The sequence below is a fragment of the Urocitellus parryii genome, chromosome 9, assembly GCF_045843805.1.
Source record: "Urocitellus parryii isolate mUroPar1 chromosome 9, mUroPar1.hap1, whole genome shotgun sequence".
NCBI classification, from domain to species: domain Eukaryota; kingdom Metazoa; phylum Chordata; class Mammalia; order Rodentia; family Sciuridae; genus Urocitellus; species Urocitellus parryii.
Genome location: NC_135539.1, coordinates 95,632,941 through 95,653,799, shown reverse-complemented (window position 1 = coordinate 95,653,799; position 20,859 = coordinate 95,632,941). Strand labels below are relative to the sequence as shown.

Sequence of the window (20,859 nt, the reverse complement as noted above, 5' to 3'; positions counted from 1 at the left end):
TGAGCGTATCAGACAAGATAGATTCAATTATGCCATGGTAAGAAACAACACTCAACTCAATAGCTTAAAACAACAAGTTCCTCTGTCATGTTCCAAGTCTATCACAAGTTGCCTGGGGGCCTTTCTCCTACTTGGGTTTCAAGATGATGAAGTGCCCACCATGCTAAATGCTTTTGACTATGTCTGAGTGGAAAGAAAGAGGCTCTGGAGCATTTTGTAGGGGTCATTAAATCCTCTAGCCTTCTCATCTCTTCTGCTCAAAGTCCAGAGGCCCCACCTAACAACCAGGGGCTGGGAATTGCCTTCTTCCTATGCTCCGAATGCTGGGAGTGAGTGGCAGGTACAGCGACGGCCATGATTCAAGTCTTGTGCCAGTGGCCTGGCTGATTTCCATTTGGTCTAGAAGGAATAAGTTCCCTACATTGTTCACTCGATTGTGACAAGGAATGCCTAGGGACATAGGAAAGACAAAGTATGTGTATGTTAAGGACATAGTCACTCCTAGAAGTGTCCCTAGATTAATGAGAGGCACCTGTCCCACTTGTGAGGATCCTGTACAGAGTTCCAGATAGTGGAAGGCAATTGGGAGAAGCCATCAGAATAGGATAATTTTTAAGCATTTCCCCCCTCAGCCCTCAAAAGACTGGAGACCTCTGAGACCAGCTGGCCTCTATTGAGTAGATTTCCTCTCCATAGGGACAGTGACGAATCCTCCCTGCTTTGAAGGTTGCTACTTCCACTATAAATCAAGCCCTGGAGAGAGAAGCAACGGTGGTGATTAATAGTGGAGCCTGAAATCCAAACTGTAATCAGTCAGAGATTTGTCATTGGCATTAGAGTTGGGGATGGAGCTATAATGGATGATTTGGACCCAGGGTGGCTGTCTCTAAATGTGTTAATTACCTTGGTATAAGTGGTTGAAAGTGATGATTAAAAAATGTAGAGGTAGGCATAGCAGAACTGACGGCCATTACCCACCCCTCCTGCCCTGTGCTGATACATTCAAAAGAGAAAGCCAGCGGCAGGGTGGTGCCCTGGCCCAGTGCAGATGGAGTTGGTAAGTGCAGCTTTGAGGTCCTCCAGGAGAAATGACAGAGACCTCCCACTAGGTGGCTGAGACTCATAGGGGCAGACTATGCCTGGTTTACCCATCAAGGGTCAACAACCTCTTGAATGATGGCTCTTATGCTTTGATTCCAAGATTACTGTCTGGCAAATCTAAGGCAGATGCAAATCTAAGCAAATGCAATTCATTCTATATCAAACTTTGAAAATAAAGAAGATGCCCTTTAGTTACAAAATGCATTTCTTACACGTGTACCCGTACATGTATTTATTTTTAATGTGTGCATATGTGTTTCTCCCTCTGTATCTGCCATATGGGGCAGTTAGCTCATCTGCCTAAAATGAGAGACCAAAGCCATGTTCTGTACCTACAATGGACAGTCCCCTGACCCCAGAAGTCTTGGTTTGTGAACACAAGCCGTATTTCCACTGCCAGCTAACCTTTGGCAAATGCACACATTTAGTTAGTTCAGTTCATTTTATCAAATATTTGTAAAGTCTCTAAGTGTCAGGCATTGTGCAAAGCACTTTGCAAAAGGAGATAAGAAAAGTATAGACTTTGACCCAGTCAGCTTACAGAGAACTGTAGTATATCCATGCGCATTAGAAAGAGGAGGATAATGGCTCAGTATGGATAGATAGTGGAAAGTTCCCCTAAGAGAGGGTCAGAAAGCATGTGGAGGGGCTAAGAGGTACAGGATAGGGTGAGCAGAACTTTATTTTGAAAGTGGAATTTGAGTTGGGCCTTGAAGGACAGAAAGATATTGATAGGAAGACCAAAACATTCATAATGAATTAAATATAAGATGCTGAGGACCCCCCAACACACATAATATGATACAGTTGTTCCTTGATATCTGTGGGGGTTTGGATATACAATCCCCTGTGAAGACCAAAATCCACACTTGCTCAAGTCCCTTATAGAAAATGGCATAGTATTTGCACATAACCTATGACATCCTCCCATAGACTTTAAATCATCTCTAGATTTGTCTGTATTAGATATTTGTAATATTGAATATAATGAAAATGCTAAGTAAGTAGTTATTAGGTGGTATTGTTTAGGGAATAGTGACAAGAAAAACATACATGTTTAATACAGAGGCAACATTTTTTTTTTTAAATATTTATTTATTTTTTAGTTATTGGCGGACACAACATCTTTGTTGGTATGTGGTGCTGGAGGATCGAACCGGGCCGCACGCATGCCAGGCGAGCGCGCTACCGCTTGAGCCACATCCCCAGCCCAGAGGCAACATTTTTTTTCAAATATTTTCAGTCTTGGTTGGCTGAATCCATGGATATGGAGGCCAACTGTGTAATATATAATATAAATAACAATTTATATATTAGATATAATATCATGTAATTTATAGTCTCTGTATTATATAACATAAACATAATTTATATTATATAAATAAATTATATATGTAAACAAAACAAATTGTAATATATAAATTTTTTAATAAAAAATTTATAAAAAATTTTATAAATATAACATTTTATATTTTATAAAATATAAAAATTATTTATATAAAGTGTATATATTTTTATATAAAATGTATATTTATATTATATTCACATATATATATACACACACACATACATACATATATATAAATTCTCCCCACATGTCTGGGTAAGATGATATATTTTGCATAGTTGTAGGCTTCCCCTTAATACTGTCTTAGACACCAAATTTCTCCCTTGCAATCACCCTTTAGCTTACAGCTTTCATTTCTGGTAAAATGTGAGCACTCTTCAGAGGGTTCATAATTATTTTAAGCTCTTTTTACTCTGTGTGGCTGGGATTGGGAGTGGGGGAGCTTCATCTTCCTGCTGATGCCTCCCTCCATCTGGCCCTTCTTGGTCTGGGCTGGTTTCTTTTCCCTTGTCCCTTGATCCCAAGGTTGCACTATCCCTCTTTATCACTGTTCCTTGATTTTTCTCTTGGATTCTTATTTATCATCAAGCCAAATGCTATTTCTCAATTTTTTTTTCTGGGCTTTCCTGTATTTGAAAGAGATACTAGAAAAGGATGCACAGAGGCTAGAAAAACAAGAACAAGGCAGTTAGAGGATCAGTAGGAGCCCTAGGACTTTTGTCCTTGTGGTCCTGCCTTGCTTCAGATATCACAGTGCTGGATCGCCTGCTCCATTCTTCAAAGGGGTCAGTGACTCACAGGAGCAAGTGTAGAGGGCCCGAGTCCATTTGCAATTGAATGTAAAACATGGAGAACTTCCCATAAATGGTGACCATCCTGGGGCCGTGACTCCAGGCTGCTGCAGGAAGGGTGTGGTGTTACCAGGGTGTAAGTGGGCTGTGTCCAGGCAGAATCACTTGCTGGGGGAATTGGATCCGCTTTTCCTTTCTCTGACCCAGGCCTGTGTCTCTGCTTCCTCTTCAGCTGGTGCTGCCAGAGTACTCCATCCACAGCCTCTTCTGCATCATGTTCCTGTGTGCCCAGGAGTGGCTCACCCTGGGGCTGAATGTCCCTCTACTGTTCTATCACTTCTGGAGGTAAGTCTGTCAGAGGCTGGCCCATCCTCCTCTTTTCTGCCCAAATAGCCTGCTCTCAAATGACAGTGTCCCACAAATAGATCAGCCACTTAGTGCCATCCCTTCATCCCTTCCTTTGGGGGACTCCCTCTCCAATTTCCCTTTCCCAAACTGCTCTTAGGCCGTAAGACCATATAAGAGAAGGTCCTTTTTATTGGCTCCATTGATCACAACCCCAGCTCTTATAGGTCAGTATTAAAAATGGCTTCAGTGTTCTTCACAATAGCCAAAAAAAAAAAAAAAAAAGGAAACAACCCACGTGCTCATTGGCTGGTAAATGGATAAACAAACTGTGATATATCTATGCGATGGAATAGAATTTGACAATAGAAAGAAATGAAATATTGATAAATGCTACAACATGGATGAATCTTAAAGAAAATATAAATGGAAAGAAGCCAGATACAAATGGGCACATATTATGATTCCATTTATTTGAAAGGTCCAGAATACTCAAATCTATGGAGACAGAAAGCAAATTAGTGGCTTCCCAGGGCTGGATGGGAGCAGGAATGGGGAGTGACCACTAATGGGTTTAGAATTTTCTTTTTAGGATGATGAAAATGCTCTGAAATTAGTGGTAATGGTACACAACTCTCTAACACACTGTAACCCACTGACTTGTGCACTTTAAAAGGGTGAATTTTATGGTATGTAAGTCATATCTTAATAAAAAAAGCACCTACCAGATGGGCCAAATTTTCTGGGACAGTTCTGATCTCACATATTCTTTTCCTTACTAAAGCCATGTGTCAAATCATGTGATTTGGGCTTTTTGTAAAATATAGCTACCATATGGATATAGGAAGCATGGACGAGAGAATTTAAAAAATGGAAGAGAAAGTAATTGTGCAGATAAATTGCCCTTTGGACCTCTTGCTCCCAGAGCTCTGGACGCCCAAACCATCATTAGTTGACCATGAAATACTTAATCTTCATTTAGTTTTTATTTTGTCACATCAGGAGCATTTCACTCTTTCATTTAGTAAATGTCCAGGACACATACTACCTGTTAGGCATTGTGTAGGATTCCAAGATGAGTTTAAAATATAACCCCTACTCTCAAGGTATCTATCCTAGGGCAGAGGAAAGTACATTCTTTTCTTTCTCTTTCTGACTTTCTTTCTTTTTAGGATGTAGATGGACATGATTTATCTTATTTTATTTATTTGTATTTGTATTTATTTTGATGCTGAGGATAGAACTCAATGCCTCTTGTGTGCTAGGCATGACTCTACCACTGAGCTACATCCCTAGCCTGAAAATATACTCTTAACAGACATATGATGAATATCTATAGGAGAGTAGAGAAAGAAACACTTAAATTAGACTGAAGAGTGACACTGGAAAATCTGGAAAGCATCTGCAAAGGCCCAGAAGTAAGAGAGCACTTGTGTGTTTGGGGAGCAGCATTTGCTTGGTGTGGTTGGATGTAGGGTTCTTGGAGGGGGTAAGAAGAGATGCAATTGACAAACAGGCTGGGAATCTTATGTGGGGTGCCTGAGAAGATTTGATGAAAAAGTCGGAGGTAATTTATTTTCTAAGAAAGGGAAAGCTAAAAGAGGCTTTGGTGGAGGAAAATGGTATTTCCTGATCTGAGTTTTAGGAGGGTAGCCCTGGTAAGAAGTGCAAAGAAGTAATGAGCTAGAAAGTGAAATATTAAGGATGAAAATTAATTTCAGGGTCTTAGTGAAATTCCAGATGAAGAAGATCTGACCCTTGGAGTAGAAGTTGAAATAATGAGAGAACAGGAGAACACCTGTGGGTAAACTGGGCAGGACTTGGCCAGTAATTGAGTAAAGGAGTGGGGTGAGAGGGACCTTCTAAGCTGGGAGGCTGGGAGGCTGGGAGGATGATGATGCCATTGATCAAACACAAAGAATAAGAAATCAAAGGTTTAGGGAGGAAAGGAAAGTGACTTGGTTACATAGAGAAGTTGTACCTTGTGTCAGTCAGCTTTCTGTTACTGTAACAAAATACCTGGATTTATCACCTTAGAAAGGAAAAAAGGTTTATTTTGGCTCATAGTTTTGGGGGTTTCAGTTCGTACTTGATTGGTCCCATGGCCTTTGGGTTGTGGTGAGACAATACATCAGGGCAGGAACACTTAGCAGAGGAAGCTGCTGCTCACCTTTTGGCAACTGGGAAAAGAGAGAAAGAGAGAGGAGGAGGAGGGACATAGATACACACACACACACACACACAGAGAGAGAGAGAGAGACAGAGACAGAGACAGAGACAGAGACAGAGACAGACAGAGAAGGAGACTGACTGGTGTCCCATAATTCTCCTTGAGAGCACAACTCCAGTGACCTAAGACCTCCCACTCAGCCCCAACTTCTTAATGGTTCTACCACCTCCAATAATACCAAGTTGGGGGCCAAACCTTCAATACACGACTCTTTGGGGTTAAGTAAAAGCAATTTGTTAAAGAGAGAACACAGAACACAGAGAGTAGCCAAATAGAATAATTACAGTGTTGTAATGTAATTACACCTTTTACCACCTTTTATCTGGATCAATATCTGCGACAGCTGACTGAGGTGGGTGTAGTTCTCCCTGCATCATATGAGGGAACACAGAGACTCATCAGGGTGAGTCAGCTGCCCAGGGTCACTTACCCTGGGCCTGGCAGGACCATGGTTCCATCTCTCTCTCCATGGTGTGAATCTCAGTCCACTTCCTGGCTACCTCACATGTGGCCCAAGGCGCTGTCTCTTCTCCCCCTAAAGGAAATTTATGCTGAGGTCCTTTAAGTTGGGAGCTGTCAATGGAGGGTATCAAAAGTGTGGTCATGGGGTGGGGATGTAGCTCATGCCGCACGTGCTTACCATGCTTGAGGCCCTGGGTTTGATCCCCAGCACCACCAAAGAGAAAGAAAAATGTGATCAATGTGTGAGACTTTGATTGTTGTACTGTTCTTAGGCCTGGGACTGCTCTAAATGGAAGAAAATGGAAAGTACCAGTGCCCCTAGGCTCAGACTCTGTGCAACCGTAGAGGAAGAGTAACTGTAGTCTTGCCAGTAGGGACCTTGACTTACTTTTTTGGATCCCTGATAGGATCTTGCTATAAGATCCCATATACTATACACTGTTACTAACACAATTAGTAAGAGCCCAAACATGAAAGAAAAAAATAAAAAAGAATGAGAATAAAGAATTCCTTAAAAACCAGAGTCTTTTGTATTCTGCTACCTTATATGGCAGTATGTAAAAATGTGGATGTGTAACCGAGGTGATTCTGCAATCTGTATTTGGGGTAAAAATGGGAGTTCATAACCCACTTGATTCTAATGTATGAAATATGATATGTCAAGAGCTTTGTAATGTTGTGAACAACCAATAATAAAAAAAATAAAATAAAATAAAATAAAAAGGAAAAAAAAAACCAGAGTCTTTGCCGTGTGTGGTGGTGCACACTTGTAATCCCAGCCACTTGGGAGGCTGAAGCAGGAGGATTGTAAGTTTGAGGACGTCCTCAGGAACTTAGTGAGGCCCTAAGTGACTTAGTGAGACCCTGTCTCAAAATAAAAAATGAAAAGGGCTAGGGATGTGGCTCAGGGGTAAAGCACCCCTGGGTTCAATCCTCAGTACCAAAAACAAAAGAGCAAAACATCAGAGTCCTTGAACACCTGGTTTTCCTTTTCCAACAGACCCACGTCAGGGATGTTTCTCATGCCATTAAAGTCCCTCTGCTCTCACTCTCAGTCTGCTTCAGTAAAAGTAGAGCTGTCTGCCACTGATTCGGTGCCCATTCTTTTTGCAGGTTATTTGCATACATCACTTCACACAATCATCACAACTGTCCTTTGAGGTGGGCAATTTCATCCCCGTTTTATAGATGAGAAGTTAAGGCCAAGACAGGTTAATGACTGATCTAAGGAAGATCATTCTGGTAACCAGGAAACAGAACCCTGGTTCTTTCCATCAAAACATTTGGTCACCCTGTCCCTCTGCCTCCACTTAATGAGGTCACCTGGGAACAAAGCCACAGTGAAAGCAAATAGGTTTTGAAATTTCCTCCCAGAAAGAGGAGAGGTGAGTGGCCCAGAGGGCTATGATCTGGCAGGTATCATTGAATCTGGCTTGTGATGTCCTCTCTGCATAATGTCGGTGACAGATCCCGTCAATGCAATTCTTGACGGGTCTGCAAGTTGCTGTGTTATAGGGATGGTCTTCAGAACCACTAGGATGGGTCACCTGGTCCTTCCTCAGGATCGAGAACCACTGGCCTGTCCCCGAACCTAGAAGGAGCCGTGAATTCTCATTCCTGCCTCCTCCCAGGATTCCTTTTCCAGAGGAATGAAAAGCAGCCTGCTGGGTGAATTCAGCTGCCCTGTGTTCTTGGGCTGAGGTGGTGCAGCCAGTGTCCTGGTAGGGGCTAAAGGTCAGGTCCTGAGGGCAGCTAATCCAGGGGGTGCTCTCCTCCCTGGCCTTGGCCACTGGTGTGACGCTTGTGTGGATTTGGGGCATAAGAAGCAGACAGCCTGCTGTGGTCTTTCTCCTCCACCCATAGCTCTTTTACTCTTCCAGCTTCCCCATGGATGGAGAATGTTCTTTCTGCTCTTTGGGTCTTTCTATAAAGAAAAGGATTACCTAAAAATTACTCTATATCCAAATGGGAATATGATGTCCCTCTTAGAGTTCTACCACTGAGGGTTTGCATAGAGGGAAATACTTAATTCAAAATAGTTATTATTATTTGCTGCGCTGAGGATCAAATTCAGGACCTTGTGCATGCCAGGCAAGCTCTCTGCCACAGAGCTACATCCCCAGTTCCAAAGTAATGAACTTTAAGGCAGAACGTAGGTACAGTGGCACAGAGGCCTACCTCTACCACAGTTGCGTCTGTACTGAAAGGAAGCTCTTCTTAGTACTTCCAGAGGACACCAGGTGACATATATATATATATATTTTTTTCCGTCAGAGCGTCATTGTACATGGGAAAGTCACTCTGATCCTAGTGGATCCGAGTCCTGAAGGACTTACCACCTGCTAGAAGGTGGTGGCAGAGCCACACTTGAGTGGTGCCCGGCAGAAGGAAGAAGACTGGTAGGGATGACGGGAGGGAAGTCCTGGATCAGGAGGGCTTGACCCAGGTGATGTTGGAAGTCCCAGAGCCTCCGAGCCAATGATGCCGTGTCCTCTTCCCCTGCAGGTATTTCCACTGTCCGGCAGATAGCTCAGAGCTGGCCTACGACCCACCGGTGGTCATGAACGCAGACACCTTGAGTTACTGTCAGAAGGAGGCCTGGTGTAAGCTGGCCTTCTACCTCCTCTCCTTCTTCTACTACCTTTACTGGTGAGTTTCTGCCCCTCCAGGTGGATTTGACTCTTGCAGAAAATGGAAGGGAATTTTCCCAAGGGAATTTCTACCTCCTTTGGGAGGCTGCCTCCAGGGGCTTGGCTGATGAGGGTGGGAGTCACGGTCCGTTGTGTCTGACTCTAATTTAGGATCGAGGACTTCTGTATAAAGTAGTAAGAGGCAGAAGGTCCTGTGCACACCCCTATGGCCACAGTTAAACACATTTTACCACCATCTTTCAGGAGATCGTTGGTGAATTGCCATTGGCCACTCCTTCCCAGAACACTGTCGCTCCACCCATCAAGTTACCTGTGGCCCTAGGAGCACAGCCTCATCCCAAGACCCTTTTCCCTCAGCCTGTTTCTAAAGATTCTTGGGCATCATAAGAGCAACCCCCAGAGGCAGTCATGCTCTGCAATGTGGCACATTGGGTCATTAAATGCTTACGCTCACAATTTTCCCACATTATATAACACCACTCTGCTGACTTTGCAACTCCCTGTTGGGAATCTCACCTTTTCACCTCTTCACTCAGAATGTCCTAGCTAAGCAGGTCGCTATAAACAGACCATCTTATGGTTTGATACCCCAGAGTATCTTTTTTGGAAACATCTCCTTCCTGTTTCTCTTTGTGGTTATCTTGGGGCCTCTCTCCTGTTACCTTGCCACCTCTTGTGGATCCATGGATATCCCCCAACATCCCAGTGCTGTTTCCAGACAGGGTGATAGTTGATTAGAGGAGAAGTGGGGATGTTAGACTCTTTAGACACCTCTGGGTTTGGATTGGACTGTGGTAGGCTGGGAAGTAACTGTGTTGTCCATCATTTATCAATGAGCCGGGCTCTGAGCTAAGAGCTTTGTACGAGATAAATTCTATCCTTGTATTAAAAAAAAAGGGGGGGACATAGGCTCTGAGAAGGTAGATAATTCCCCAAGGTTACAGCTAATAGTGTCACAGCGGGAAGTCTATTCCCAGGCTGATGCCAAACTTCAACTCTTAACTTACTGCCTATTTTAGAGAAACACTAGACAAGTCTTTATCAATGATGGATGGGAAGTGCAGAGAACATCCTTCTTAAAAATGCAAATTTCTGGACCTAGTTTTACAAGTCAGACTTTCAGAGGCCTAGGTGTCTGTACTTTAAATGCGCCCCTGGTGGTGGTGGGGGTCAAATGCATACCTCAGGGTGAGCACTGCTCCTGGGGCGTCTGCTTTGTTGGTCTTCTCCCCCCTCTCAACCCCCTGTGTCTGCAGGCTCAGCTTCTTCCAGGATTCAGGGTTCCTCTAGCACTTTCTTCTTGGAGTCAAGAGTTGCTTCAGGCTCAGAGTTTCACCCCAATGGAGTTTCCTGCTTCAACTTGCAGGGAACCTAGGGGTTTTTAATGCCTCTGGTGATTTCTGAGATGCCCAGCAATTCACCCAAGTCTTTCTGGCTTCAAGTTTGAGCTTTTTAGCAACTCAGGCTGGTTCCTGTCATGGGGACAAAGCTCTCATGGCCTGAGGGACTTCATACCTTAGTGGTTTCTTAGGTGACCTCCTTCTTAGGTCTTTTCTCTGGAATGTACCCAATCTTACTTTATTCGTGGGTCTGCAGACCACTCTTCTGCAGAGTCATAGGCTGAGTGGCCTGACCCCAGAGACAGCCTTGTCCCTCTTTTAAACTGTCAGAACAAAGCTAGTACTTCCCCTGACTCCTGCCCCTGAGCCTGGGATCCACCCTAGTCCAGGAGACTGAGTCAGGCCAAGTGCCCTCATTTCTGTTTTGTTGCAGTAAAGGCTGGAGTCTGAAGCATCTGAATCCCCAGACAGAAAGCAATGCTGCTCTGTGTCTGCTGGGCTGTGGGGGCGGGAGCGGGTGGCGCAGGATGCTGTTGGTGGCTTCCGGGCCTTTCAGTAGACGTGATCATTCTGTAACTGAGTATGTTCTTGACATTCTGCTTCACGATCTGTCCTCGAGTCCATCACTCCAGCTGCCTTCATGTTAACTACTTGGTTTCCAAAACAAACTTGTAAATAACGCCACCTTGCCCCACCAGGCCCATGGGTGGTGGGCTGAGTGCGCCCATGTTCTTTGTGAAATCTGACCTCTTGGAGCTCTTTGGGCCTCTTGGAAGACCCTGTTTCTCCCACTTCAGGAGCTCCCAACCTAAATCCAGAGCTGGTAGAAGACACAGAACTGTCAGCCTGGGCTGCTGTCAGAGGGACGAAAGGGCACATGTGTGCAGAGCTGCCTCTGAGCTCAGCACTGGGTTAGAGACTCATGTGAATGCCCCCGAGGACCATGTGAAGGTGGGGTTGGCATTTTACAGTTTGAGGTTCCTGAGAGCCCCCAGAGAAGTTAAGAAACATGTCCAAAGAGGCTGCTCATAATTACCAGTTCATCTGGCTCCAGGGCCCAAGCTTGTTCCACTCCACGGTGCTAACAATATGGCTATATGGCATATAACTATATGGCAATCCCTTCTCGGTTTATCTTGTGGGCCAGGAGATGTTTGTGCGTGTGTGAGATAGAGATGAGGCTGATGCTAATAGTGGCTGGTGAGTTCAGTGTCACTCCATAGAAATAGTCAACCCACTCAATAGAAAGAGCTTTTGAAATCCAGAGTATAACAGGGCTATATTATCTTCCTAAGCTGCACCATCCTCCTGCCCAGTTATTCTGGATGGTGGCTGCCTCTTTTCAGGTTTATTTCTCTCACTCTCTAATTACATTATTTCTGGCTAACTTGTCCTTTGATAGCAGTGAACTTTTCTGTTTTGTTCGCCTCTGAATCTGCAGTGCCCTGATCAGTGTCCAGCACATAGTTGGTGCTCACTAAAACCTTGTTGTTTGTTATTGCAACTTGGCTACATGTTTACTTGAGGCAGGGATGAGGGTTGCACTGAGAATGAAGCCTGGCATGCAGTAGGCGCTCAATCACTATTGAATAAAAGGATGAGTAGAAGTGAATTAAAGACATCCACAAGAGAATGTCATAAGGGAAAAAGGACTAGACTTGGAGTTAGTGTCACTAGCCATATGGTTTGAGTGAGTCCCTCTTGCTCTAGCCCTGGCCAGCAGTGCTCTGTGAACAGCAGGCCCATCATGTCGTGGAAGATGGAGCATGGGCTGCTCAGAAGAGCTCGTTGTCCTCACAGCTGCAAAGATTTAGAAAGAAACATTTTCATTTCTTTGCCTGGGTTTTGCTTCTTAGACTATCCTGTTTGCTTTCTGTAATGTGAAAAGGTGATTTTCTTTTTTGGTAAATATTTAAAAAGTGTTTTATTTTGGTGTGGATCATTCAGTAGCCTTGCAGAATTAACTTGAAGTTTCTTCTAAGAGCACAAGATGCATGCCCCTCCACTCTTGGTACTGTTGGAGCACCACCTTAGGAACCATGCTCATAATGTTTGGAGTTCATTAACACAGGAGGGACGGGGAGTTACCCAGTGTTGAATTCATATAGTTCATATGCCCAGTGGCGGTGGCGGGGAGCTGTGTTCACACACTGGTGCTGATAGTAGCGATGGTGATCTTTACTTGAGATCTGTGGTGCTAACATATTTTGCATCACCATCTGGGAGCCCCTGGACACAGCCATCATGTAAACATGTGACAGCAGCTGGTGGCATAAAGTATCTGCTGTACCCCCTGCCTACCCCAGCAACCTGCCCTGCAATTGCAGGAAAAGAAATAAGAACCGTAATAGTCCCTCTCCCATGAGAATAATAATAGGTACTTATTGCAATCACATCTTTTATCCAAGGGACACAGTATGTTGTCCTAACAAATGCTCATTTCAGCATTATGGGAAGTCCAAGGGGAGCAGTAGGGGGTAGACCAGATGCTCTAGTGACGGGAAGGATGGAGAAGCTGAGGGGACCAGTCTTTTGGAAGCTCCTGTTAACACCCGCTTGCCCTTTTCTTTTTGCATCCAGCATGATCTACACTTTAGTGAGCTCTTAACCTAAAGGCCACGCACATCATCAGAGACCGAGATGGGAGAGGTCAAGGCTGAGAAGTCCACTTCTGCTGGTGACTGGAGGAGAAACCAGAGTGGGGACACGTGAGAAAGAGACCTGGCAGACAGTGCTTGAACAGGAAGGAACTGAAACCACACAGCGGCGGGGGCCTGAGCTAACTGTGTGTGTCTGTCATTGTCCTGGGCGTCTCCATCTTTGGCGTTCAAATCCCCCGCCCAGGTTGAGCAGCAGGGCACCTGGAAGTAGGTGATGAAAAACTAAACCTCTCCTGAGAGATGCTGGCTGCTTCCTGAATCTACTTCATCCAATGGCACCTTGCAAGTTCACATGGAGTTCCCGGATGGTGGGAATGAGGCCAGAAGGCTGGAGGCTGCCTACTAAGGAACAAAGTGACCCAGAGTCAAGGCCGAGTCTATGAGGACAGGGGAACGATGGGAAGTCTCCAGGATGTCCTGGCCATGCCCAAGACTCTTGTTGTACATCTTCTCAATTGTTGCCACACCTCAATGGCAGGGGCTGGAAGACTGCAGGGTTGGCCTTGGCCAGTAACCAGCCATGAGCCTGCCAACATGCCATTTTCATACCACGATTAGTGAGAGTCTGAGCAGTAACTTTATGAATGGGGCTTGGGGTAGTCTATTGGCAATAAGTTATGTCCAGCGTCACTGGGTGAGCTATGGAGGGGGAATATGGGAGAAGTGGATTTTTAAAACATTTGTCACACTTTCAAGGTGTTAGTTCTTCACCATCCCAAGGTGGATTCTTCCGCTGCCACCAAAAACCATTGGAGTCATTTAATGAGCATCAATTGGTCAACACTAGTCAAAGCCACCTTTTTGTAAAAAAAAAAAAAAAAAAAAAAAAAAAAAAAATCTCAAAGCAATTCCAAGCCCAGAAAATTCTGTCGAGTGGCTGCTCTGTACCGTGGGCATCCGGCAGCCAGGAAGTGAAACAACATAATTATAACTTCATTTTATGATGCTGCATCATTTGTACTGTTTAGTTCAACGTGAGGACATCAGCTTATTTAGAATTTTCCACTTGGCTTTCTCTCCATTTTTTTTTTTCCTGGTGGGAGGTGTGCGGGGGTTGTAAATAATGACAAGGCTGAGATTTTTATGATGTTTAAATTGGGCACAATGATTTTGACCCTCTTCCCCAAATTTCCTTGCTTTTCTACTGTTTAACATACACAGGCTATTTATACATGTACCCAGCTCCCATCTGAAACCTGTGAGTCAGGTTTATGAATGGTGTTTGTGTAATGCGTTGTGTGCTATGTTTAAAATGCAGCGACAACTTGGGTGTCTCACCTCACTGACTCATTCATTTCAACCCCATCATGGGCGGGGCTTGTCTCCATAGGGTTGGCAAAGTGGTAGGTAGAAAAAGCACATTTTCAAAAAGACATTGTGCTTCTAAAAATTCTACAGAAAACAAAATTCAGGCTTCTGCTGGGAGGCTAATGGCTAAAAACTGGAGAATCGGAGGTGGAGTTTTTAAGAAGACTTTCCTTGGCCAATACTCTTCCTCCTGGCTGGGTCACCATTGGCGGGAACAATTACCTTCAGGACTGCTTGGTCTCAGCATGGCTGTGTTCCTGAGAAGATGAATTATCCTCATCCAGAGAAACAAGCCTCAGCTGGGTGTGGTGACATACGCCTGTGATCCTGGCAATTTGGGAGGCAGGAGGATCGCTAGTTCAAAGTCAGCCTCAGCAACTTAGCGAGACTCTGTTTCTAAATAAAATATAAAAAGGGCTGGGACGTGGCTCAGTGGTTAAGGCCCCCTGGGTGAGATCCCTGGTACAAACAAACAAACAAAAACACCCAACGTAAACAAGCCCTGCATTCCAGGCCATAGACAGCAAATCTCGCCCACAGCTGTTTCATAAATGCAAGTGAATTGCTGAGGGTAAAGGGCCCATGCTAATTCTCACCATAAAACTGTTTTGTTTTTGTTTCTTATCTCCTTCCAAAATAATTTGAAATCCCTGTTGGGGGTGGGTGGCAGGTCTGGCCTTGAAGGCAGCAGCTCTTGGTGCCCATGTCCTCAGACCCAGCAATCACTGCTATGGCATCAGGGGTAGGGATGCTGCCCTTGGTGGTCCTGGATGCCCAGTGCCACTCTGGTCACTGGATCCTCTGAGGCAGTCATGCAATGTGCCAGAGCTAGGGACAGTGTATACTAGTTAATGTTTGGCATGTGGGGAAGGGAAGAGGGTGGGGAGTGAGGAAGAACATGGGGCCTAATCTGGAGCATTTACCAATTTCTATGGTATAAATACTACCATCATGGCCACATTCAAGCTATTATTGGAACATCACTGAACTTGAAGGTGAGAAGAGATGCACAGTAGCATACCTTTACAGATACAACACAAACCCACAAAGACCATTAAAATAGAATTAGGAAATTCATGATTCCAACTTCCAAAAGCTCTCTATTTATTGAGCATTAAATTTGAAGCCATCTCTCTCAGTAGTAAATGATAACAATTCACACTTAGATAGTACTTTACGTTTTATAGATTGCTTTCACATCTCATTGGATCCTCATCACAATCCTGTGAGGTTATTACTATTCTTTTTCCCATTTTGTAAGTGAGGAACTTAGGTTCAGGGAGGGTCAGTGACTTGCCTATAGTCGCACAGCAGTTGCAGATCTGCCTTTGAACCCATCACCCCTGAAAGTCAAATGCTTATATCATAATCTCACCAGACTCTCAAAACGTTCCTAGGAAACAGATGAATAATCTTTTCAATTTTATTTTTATTCTTTTGGGTGCTGGGGATTGAACTCGGGGGTACTCAATCACTCAGCCACATCCCCAGCCCTATTTTGTATTTTATTTAGAGACAGGGTCTCACTGAGTTGCTTAGCGCCTCCCCGTTGCTGAGGCTGGCTTTGAACTCGTGATTTTCCTGCCTCAACTTCCAGAGCTGCTGTGATTACAGCCGCTGGAATTACATCTGCATGTCCAGGGAAGATGGAAAATATTATCCCCATTTTACTGGTGAGGACGACAGGCAGTCTTCAGGAGGTGAATCCTTTAAGGTGAACTAGCCCAGGGCAAGAGCTCAATAAGAGGCCAAACGATCACAAGAGTGACAGACTGAGGGGTCAGGCATTGTTCTAGATACTTCATACCCTTTTTGGGGGGCCTCATCACACCCCATTAGATATCACCTGTTTTGTAGAAGAGGGAACTCTGAGCAGGTGAATCACCTGCAGATCCCCAGCGAGTGGTTACAGCTGGGATCTCACGTCAGCCTCTTCCCTCATAATTCTGCTTGCTTGGGTGTCTGTCGCTCAGTGTATTCCACAGAATTGACCCAAAATCAGACCCACATAAAGCAAGAGAAACTCATTAGATTTTTCCAGAATCTTAATAATCAGAAAGTGAATATTTTCCTTGAGCAAGGGAGAGCTCACCATTCCCAAGAATGAGTTCAGGAGAGAGCTTCTCCGGGGGACACGGTTGGTGAATCGTTTCTGTTCCTATAGACAGGCAGAACCATAGACATTGTATGGCTGGGTCCAGAGGCCCAGGGGAGGGGAGTCATTTAAGCTCACGTTCACTTTGCTAGGTGGGAAAACAATAGCACCCACCACACTGGTTTGTTATAAAGAGTACATGAATTGACATCTGCAAATACTTAGAACAGGGCCTGGCACATGGCAAGTGCTCCCTAACTCCATAGAGGGCAAGTCTTCCCTGGCATCCACACTCTGCCCTGTGCCCATGCCCAGGAAAATTCTACCCTTTGGGGGATCATGGAGACCACTGGCCATATGGGAATGGAGGGAAGATCCCTGGACCTGGCTACTCTCCTGACCCCCGATAGTATCCCGAATCGAGGGGTCAGGCTAGGACCTAACTCCCTGTTTCAATGCCATGTCCTCTAGCCAGTAATGATAACAACTGCAGTTGACCATGCACTGGGCTCTCTGCAAAGTATTTGATTAAATCCTCATGGTACTAATTCAAAGTAGGACTGTCTTCAGTGGGTGCTTGGAATTCCTAAGGCTTATGGGGGCAAGCACACCAGCTAAGTTCACAATTGCTAATAAGTAGTGCAGATTCCAATCCGGGTCTTTTTGACTTTAGGACCTTGAACATACTTGTATTCCTGAAAGGGTGATGCACATCCCCAGAGATGGAGGATGGGAGGTGATAAAGACAAGAGAAGGGAAATAGAGATGAAACAGGAGGAGGGCCATTGCAGGACTGTGGCTCTGCTCACCTCCTGTGTTTCACAGCAAGCAAGTCAGCATGAATGACATTATAATCATAAGCATTTGGGTTGCTGGCTCTTGTACCAGCTTCTTAACCTTTTTGAGACTCAACTTTCTCATCTGTAAAATGGGGTAATAGTACCTTCCTTGAATGTTGTGATAATGAAATGAATCGTGTGTGCACAGAGGACTTGGAGCAGAGAACCTGTCTCCACAAATCTTGAAACAACAAATTCTGCTCTTCAGCACCCTATTCTGCTGCCCCTCTCTTGACAGCATTGGAGGATTATGCAGATGAAGCGGGTAAGATGCTTCTCATAGTAACACATAGCAACCCTCAATGAATCCAGCTTTCTTTCTTTCCTCCCTCTGTCCTGGGGGCGTACTGTCCTCGGTTTGCGACATGGGGAACAGAGCTCAGCTCCCCCTTCTTAAGAAAAGTCTCCCCTTAGCTTCCTATTTTTAGGCTTGGTAATTGCACCAATGTTGAATAAAGTTGTCATCGTTATGACAGTTTTGTTCTCCTACAGAAGAGATGAATGCAGCTAGCAAAATGCTTTGACAACAATTAATCGCACCCATGCTGTGTCATTACACAGATCTAGTTCATAACCCTTTCTTTTTTTGGACTTGGGCTGCTGGTTTCACTGTGCTCTGGTAAATGACTCTTTGGGCAGAACCTCCTACAGCCCTCAGAGCTGCTGGTCCACACTGGACGCCTCAGGGCTCTTCTCCTCTCAGGCTTGGGCAGAAGGCTGTAGTCACTGCGGCTGTTTGAGGAGGGTGGCATCCTGGAACATGCCCCATGACCTGGTTCATCCGGGGCGGAGGAGAAAGGAGCAAACCAGGGACTGATGCTGCAGGACACGACAGGCATTGCTAGAGAAAGGTGGGGCCAAGGATTAGTTTGGTCACAGGGCAAGGCCAGGGGGCGCTCTTTCCTTTTCTGCACCTGGAAATATTTTGCACAGGTGCGTTTGAAGAGGGAGAAGATCTCGGCGTTGACACCTCGGGTTAGATTTCAATTGCTACCCATAATCCAGAAATAGAAACAGGTCAAAACAGCCACAACAAAATAACATGTTCTGGGCTTGGACCCTCCGGCTCTCTGGTATTTTCTTCCCTCATTCAATTCAGCTAGACATCTCCAGTGGCCCCAGGAGTACCTTCCTGTACTGTGAACTTGGACTCTTGGCTACTACCTGGGCCCACATTTTCTTCCTTTTCAGTTAGGTATGTGCTAGAACTGGTTTGTACAGTCTTAAGAGATCTGACTGTTCAATTTTTTAGGGATTTTGTTCCACACTAGTTAAATACAGCCATGATTGAAATAAAAATGAAAGGCTGGTGATGTGGCTCAGTGTTAGAGTGCTTGCCTAGCATGCACGAGGGCCAGGGTCCAATCCTTAGCACCATCAAATGACCAAAACCAAAACAAAAACAAATTATGTAAAATCTGAATACATTGTATGAAAAGAAGAGGTGATATACAGTCAAAACCATTACTTTTTCATCATTTTAATATAGTTTGATATTAGCTATGCTCTCCATGCTGTTGTATCTGTGATCTCTTCTCACCTTCAAGTTCAGTGATTTTCCAATAGTAGTTTGAACTTGGCCATGATGGTAGTGTTTATACCACAGAAAGTGGTAAATGCTTCAGGTTAGGCCCCATGTTCTTCCTCCCTCCCTCCCTCCCTTTCCCTATGTGCGAAACATTAACTAGTATACACTGTCCCTAGCTCTGGCACATTGCATGACTGCCTCAGAGGATCCAGTGACCAGAGTGGCACTGGGCAGCTAGGACCACCAAAGGCAGCATGCCTACCCCTGATGCCATAGCAGTGATTGCTGGGTCTGAGGACATGGGCACCAAGAGCTGCTGCCTTCATGGCCAGATCTGCCACCCACCCCAGCAGTCAACCCGTGGTCTGCCACTTTTGTTCCATAGAGATGATAGGTATCAGTCAGCTGCCTATTACTATAAGGAATACTTTACATAATCAACTTATAAAGAGAAAAGATTTGTTTTGGTTCATAGTTTTAAATTTTTCAGTCCATGATCAGTTAACCCTATTGCTTTGGGCCCGTGGGAGTGCATCATCTCATGGCCAGGAAGTGAAAAAGAGAGAGAAGAAGAGACTGGGGTCCCACAGTTCCCTTCATGGGCACAACCTCACTAAGCCTCACCTCTTAAAGTTCCCACCTCTTCCCAACAGTGTCACCATAAGGACGAAGCTGTTGACATGGGGACCTTTGGGGGACATTGGAGATCCAAACCATAGCAGAGAAAGAGCCTTTAATTTTTCTGCATGGTGGGATGTGAGGGTTTAGGGTTGCAGGTAGGATCAGTGCCACATACTCTGCTAAGCATGAAAATACTTTGATACTTGACCCTAGTCCCACTGTTCTTTTTGGGGGGGGGCAGGGGTACCAGGGATTGAACTCGAGAGCACTTGACCCCTGAGCCACATCCCCAGCCCTAGTTTGTATTTTATTTAGAGACAGGGTCCCACTGAGTTGCTTAGCTCCTCATTTTTGCTGAGGCTGGCTTTGAACTCATGATCCTCCTGCCTCAGCCTCCAGAGCTGCTGGGATTACCGGTGTGCACTGGCCTGCAGCAGTGAAAACAGCCTGCAGCAACCAGAGGCTTGTGAGGGATTTTTGCCCATTAGTGGCACCATAAGGCAGGTCTTGGGGTGTTGTTCTTATTTTCCCAGAGCTAAATGGAGAAGCCACTTGATGCTAAGGTGACTCTCTAGACTGTACAAGATCCAGAGAGCCATCTCAGTGAGATGGAGATGTCAGAGGAGGGCATGGAATCCTGTGCCGTAGGTGTCTGGTCTTTGTTGTTGTTGTTGTTTTAAAGATGGACACAATATACTTATGTGGTGCTGAGAATCCAACCTAGTGCCTCACATGCTTGAGGCAAGCACTCTATGTCTGAGCTATAACCCAGCCCCTGGTCTTTGTTGTTGAGTAGAGTTTCATGGTTGTATTAAAACAAGATCTAGCACTTACCCAGCTGTGTTATGGGTGCAGTGGAAAAAATGGGTCATAAGTACTCAGCACCAACTCTGGAAATAACCATGTCTGGGTTAAAGGAAGAGAGTGCATGCAGGTGGCGTTATTCCTTTGAGACACATGGCTCCTGGTTTGGGGTCACTGAGAAACCCAACATAAGTTTTCAGCCTCACAGTCTGGGGAAGCCCGGCTGCTGCCAGATGCAGATGTTCAGCACCATTTTGATGCTGATACTTCCTAGAGAGCTCTCTTGAGGTAACCCAGGGGTGAACATCAGCTTGGAAAGTGGATGGTCATATGGAATGGCTGCCATGTCCCATTTACTGTTTCTTACCAGTGAACTTGCAGGTGAAGATAACCTGTCCATTCTGGGAGGACACAAAGCTGAAAAGGGTTAAATCAGGCTAAGGGGAGGAGGTTTAAGAAAAATATCACAAACCCAGCCTCACTATAGGAGATACAATAGACTTAAATGAAAGCTCTTAAGGTTGGACTCAGAAAAATGAGCAGCAAAATACAGAAGGGGTGAGGGCAAAAGAAGAACAATTGGGGACAGGTAGTGGGGGATGGGTTTTAACAGACTCTAGACTCGTGTAATTGACAGTGTGATCTGCCTGCTCCAAAGCTACCCCAGAGTCAAGCCCCATTATAGAAAGTCTAGAATCTTATCGGGGCCTGGTGTTCTTGGTCCTCACCCGCTCAC

At 45.0% G+C, this 20,859-nt stretch overlaps 1 protein-coding gene across 4 annotated transcripts in view; it reads left to right on the top strand.

The window, feature by feature from the left end:
• Cnih3 (cornichon family AMPA receptor auxiliary protein 3) overlaps positions 1-12,906 on the top strand; it is a 110,037-nt gene extending 97,131 nt beyond the window's left edge. For 3 of the 4 annotated variants that reach the window (XM_026407157.2, XM_026407156.2, XM_026407155.2), the window contains 3 exons: positions 3,473-3,585; positions 8,783-8,926; positions 12,849-12,906. In XM_026407157.2, the coding sequence (XP_026262942.1) occupies positions 3,473-3,585; positions 8,783-8,926; positions 12,849-12,876 (285 nt within the window). In that variant the 3' untranslated portion in view covers positions 12,877-12,906. The remainder of the gene's footprint in view (positions 1-3,472; positions 3,586-8,782; positions 8,927-12,848) is intronic. The other variant, XM_026407158.2, reaches the window with a different exon arrangement.
• Positions 12,907-20,859: the final 7,953 nt, after the last annotated feature.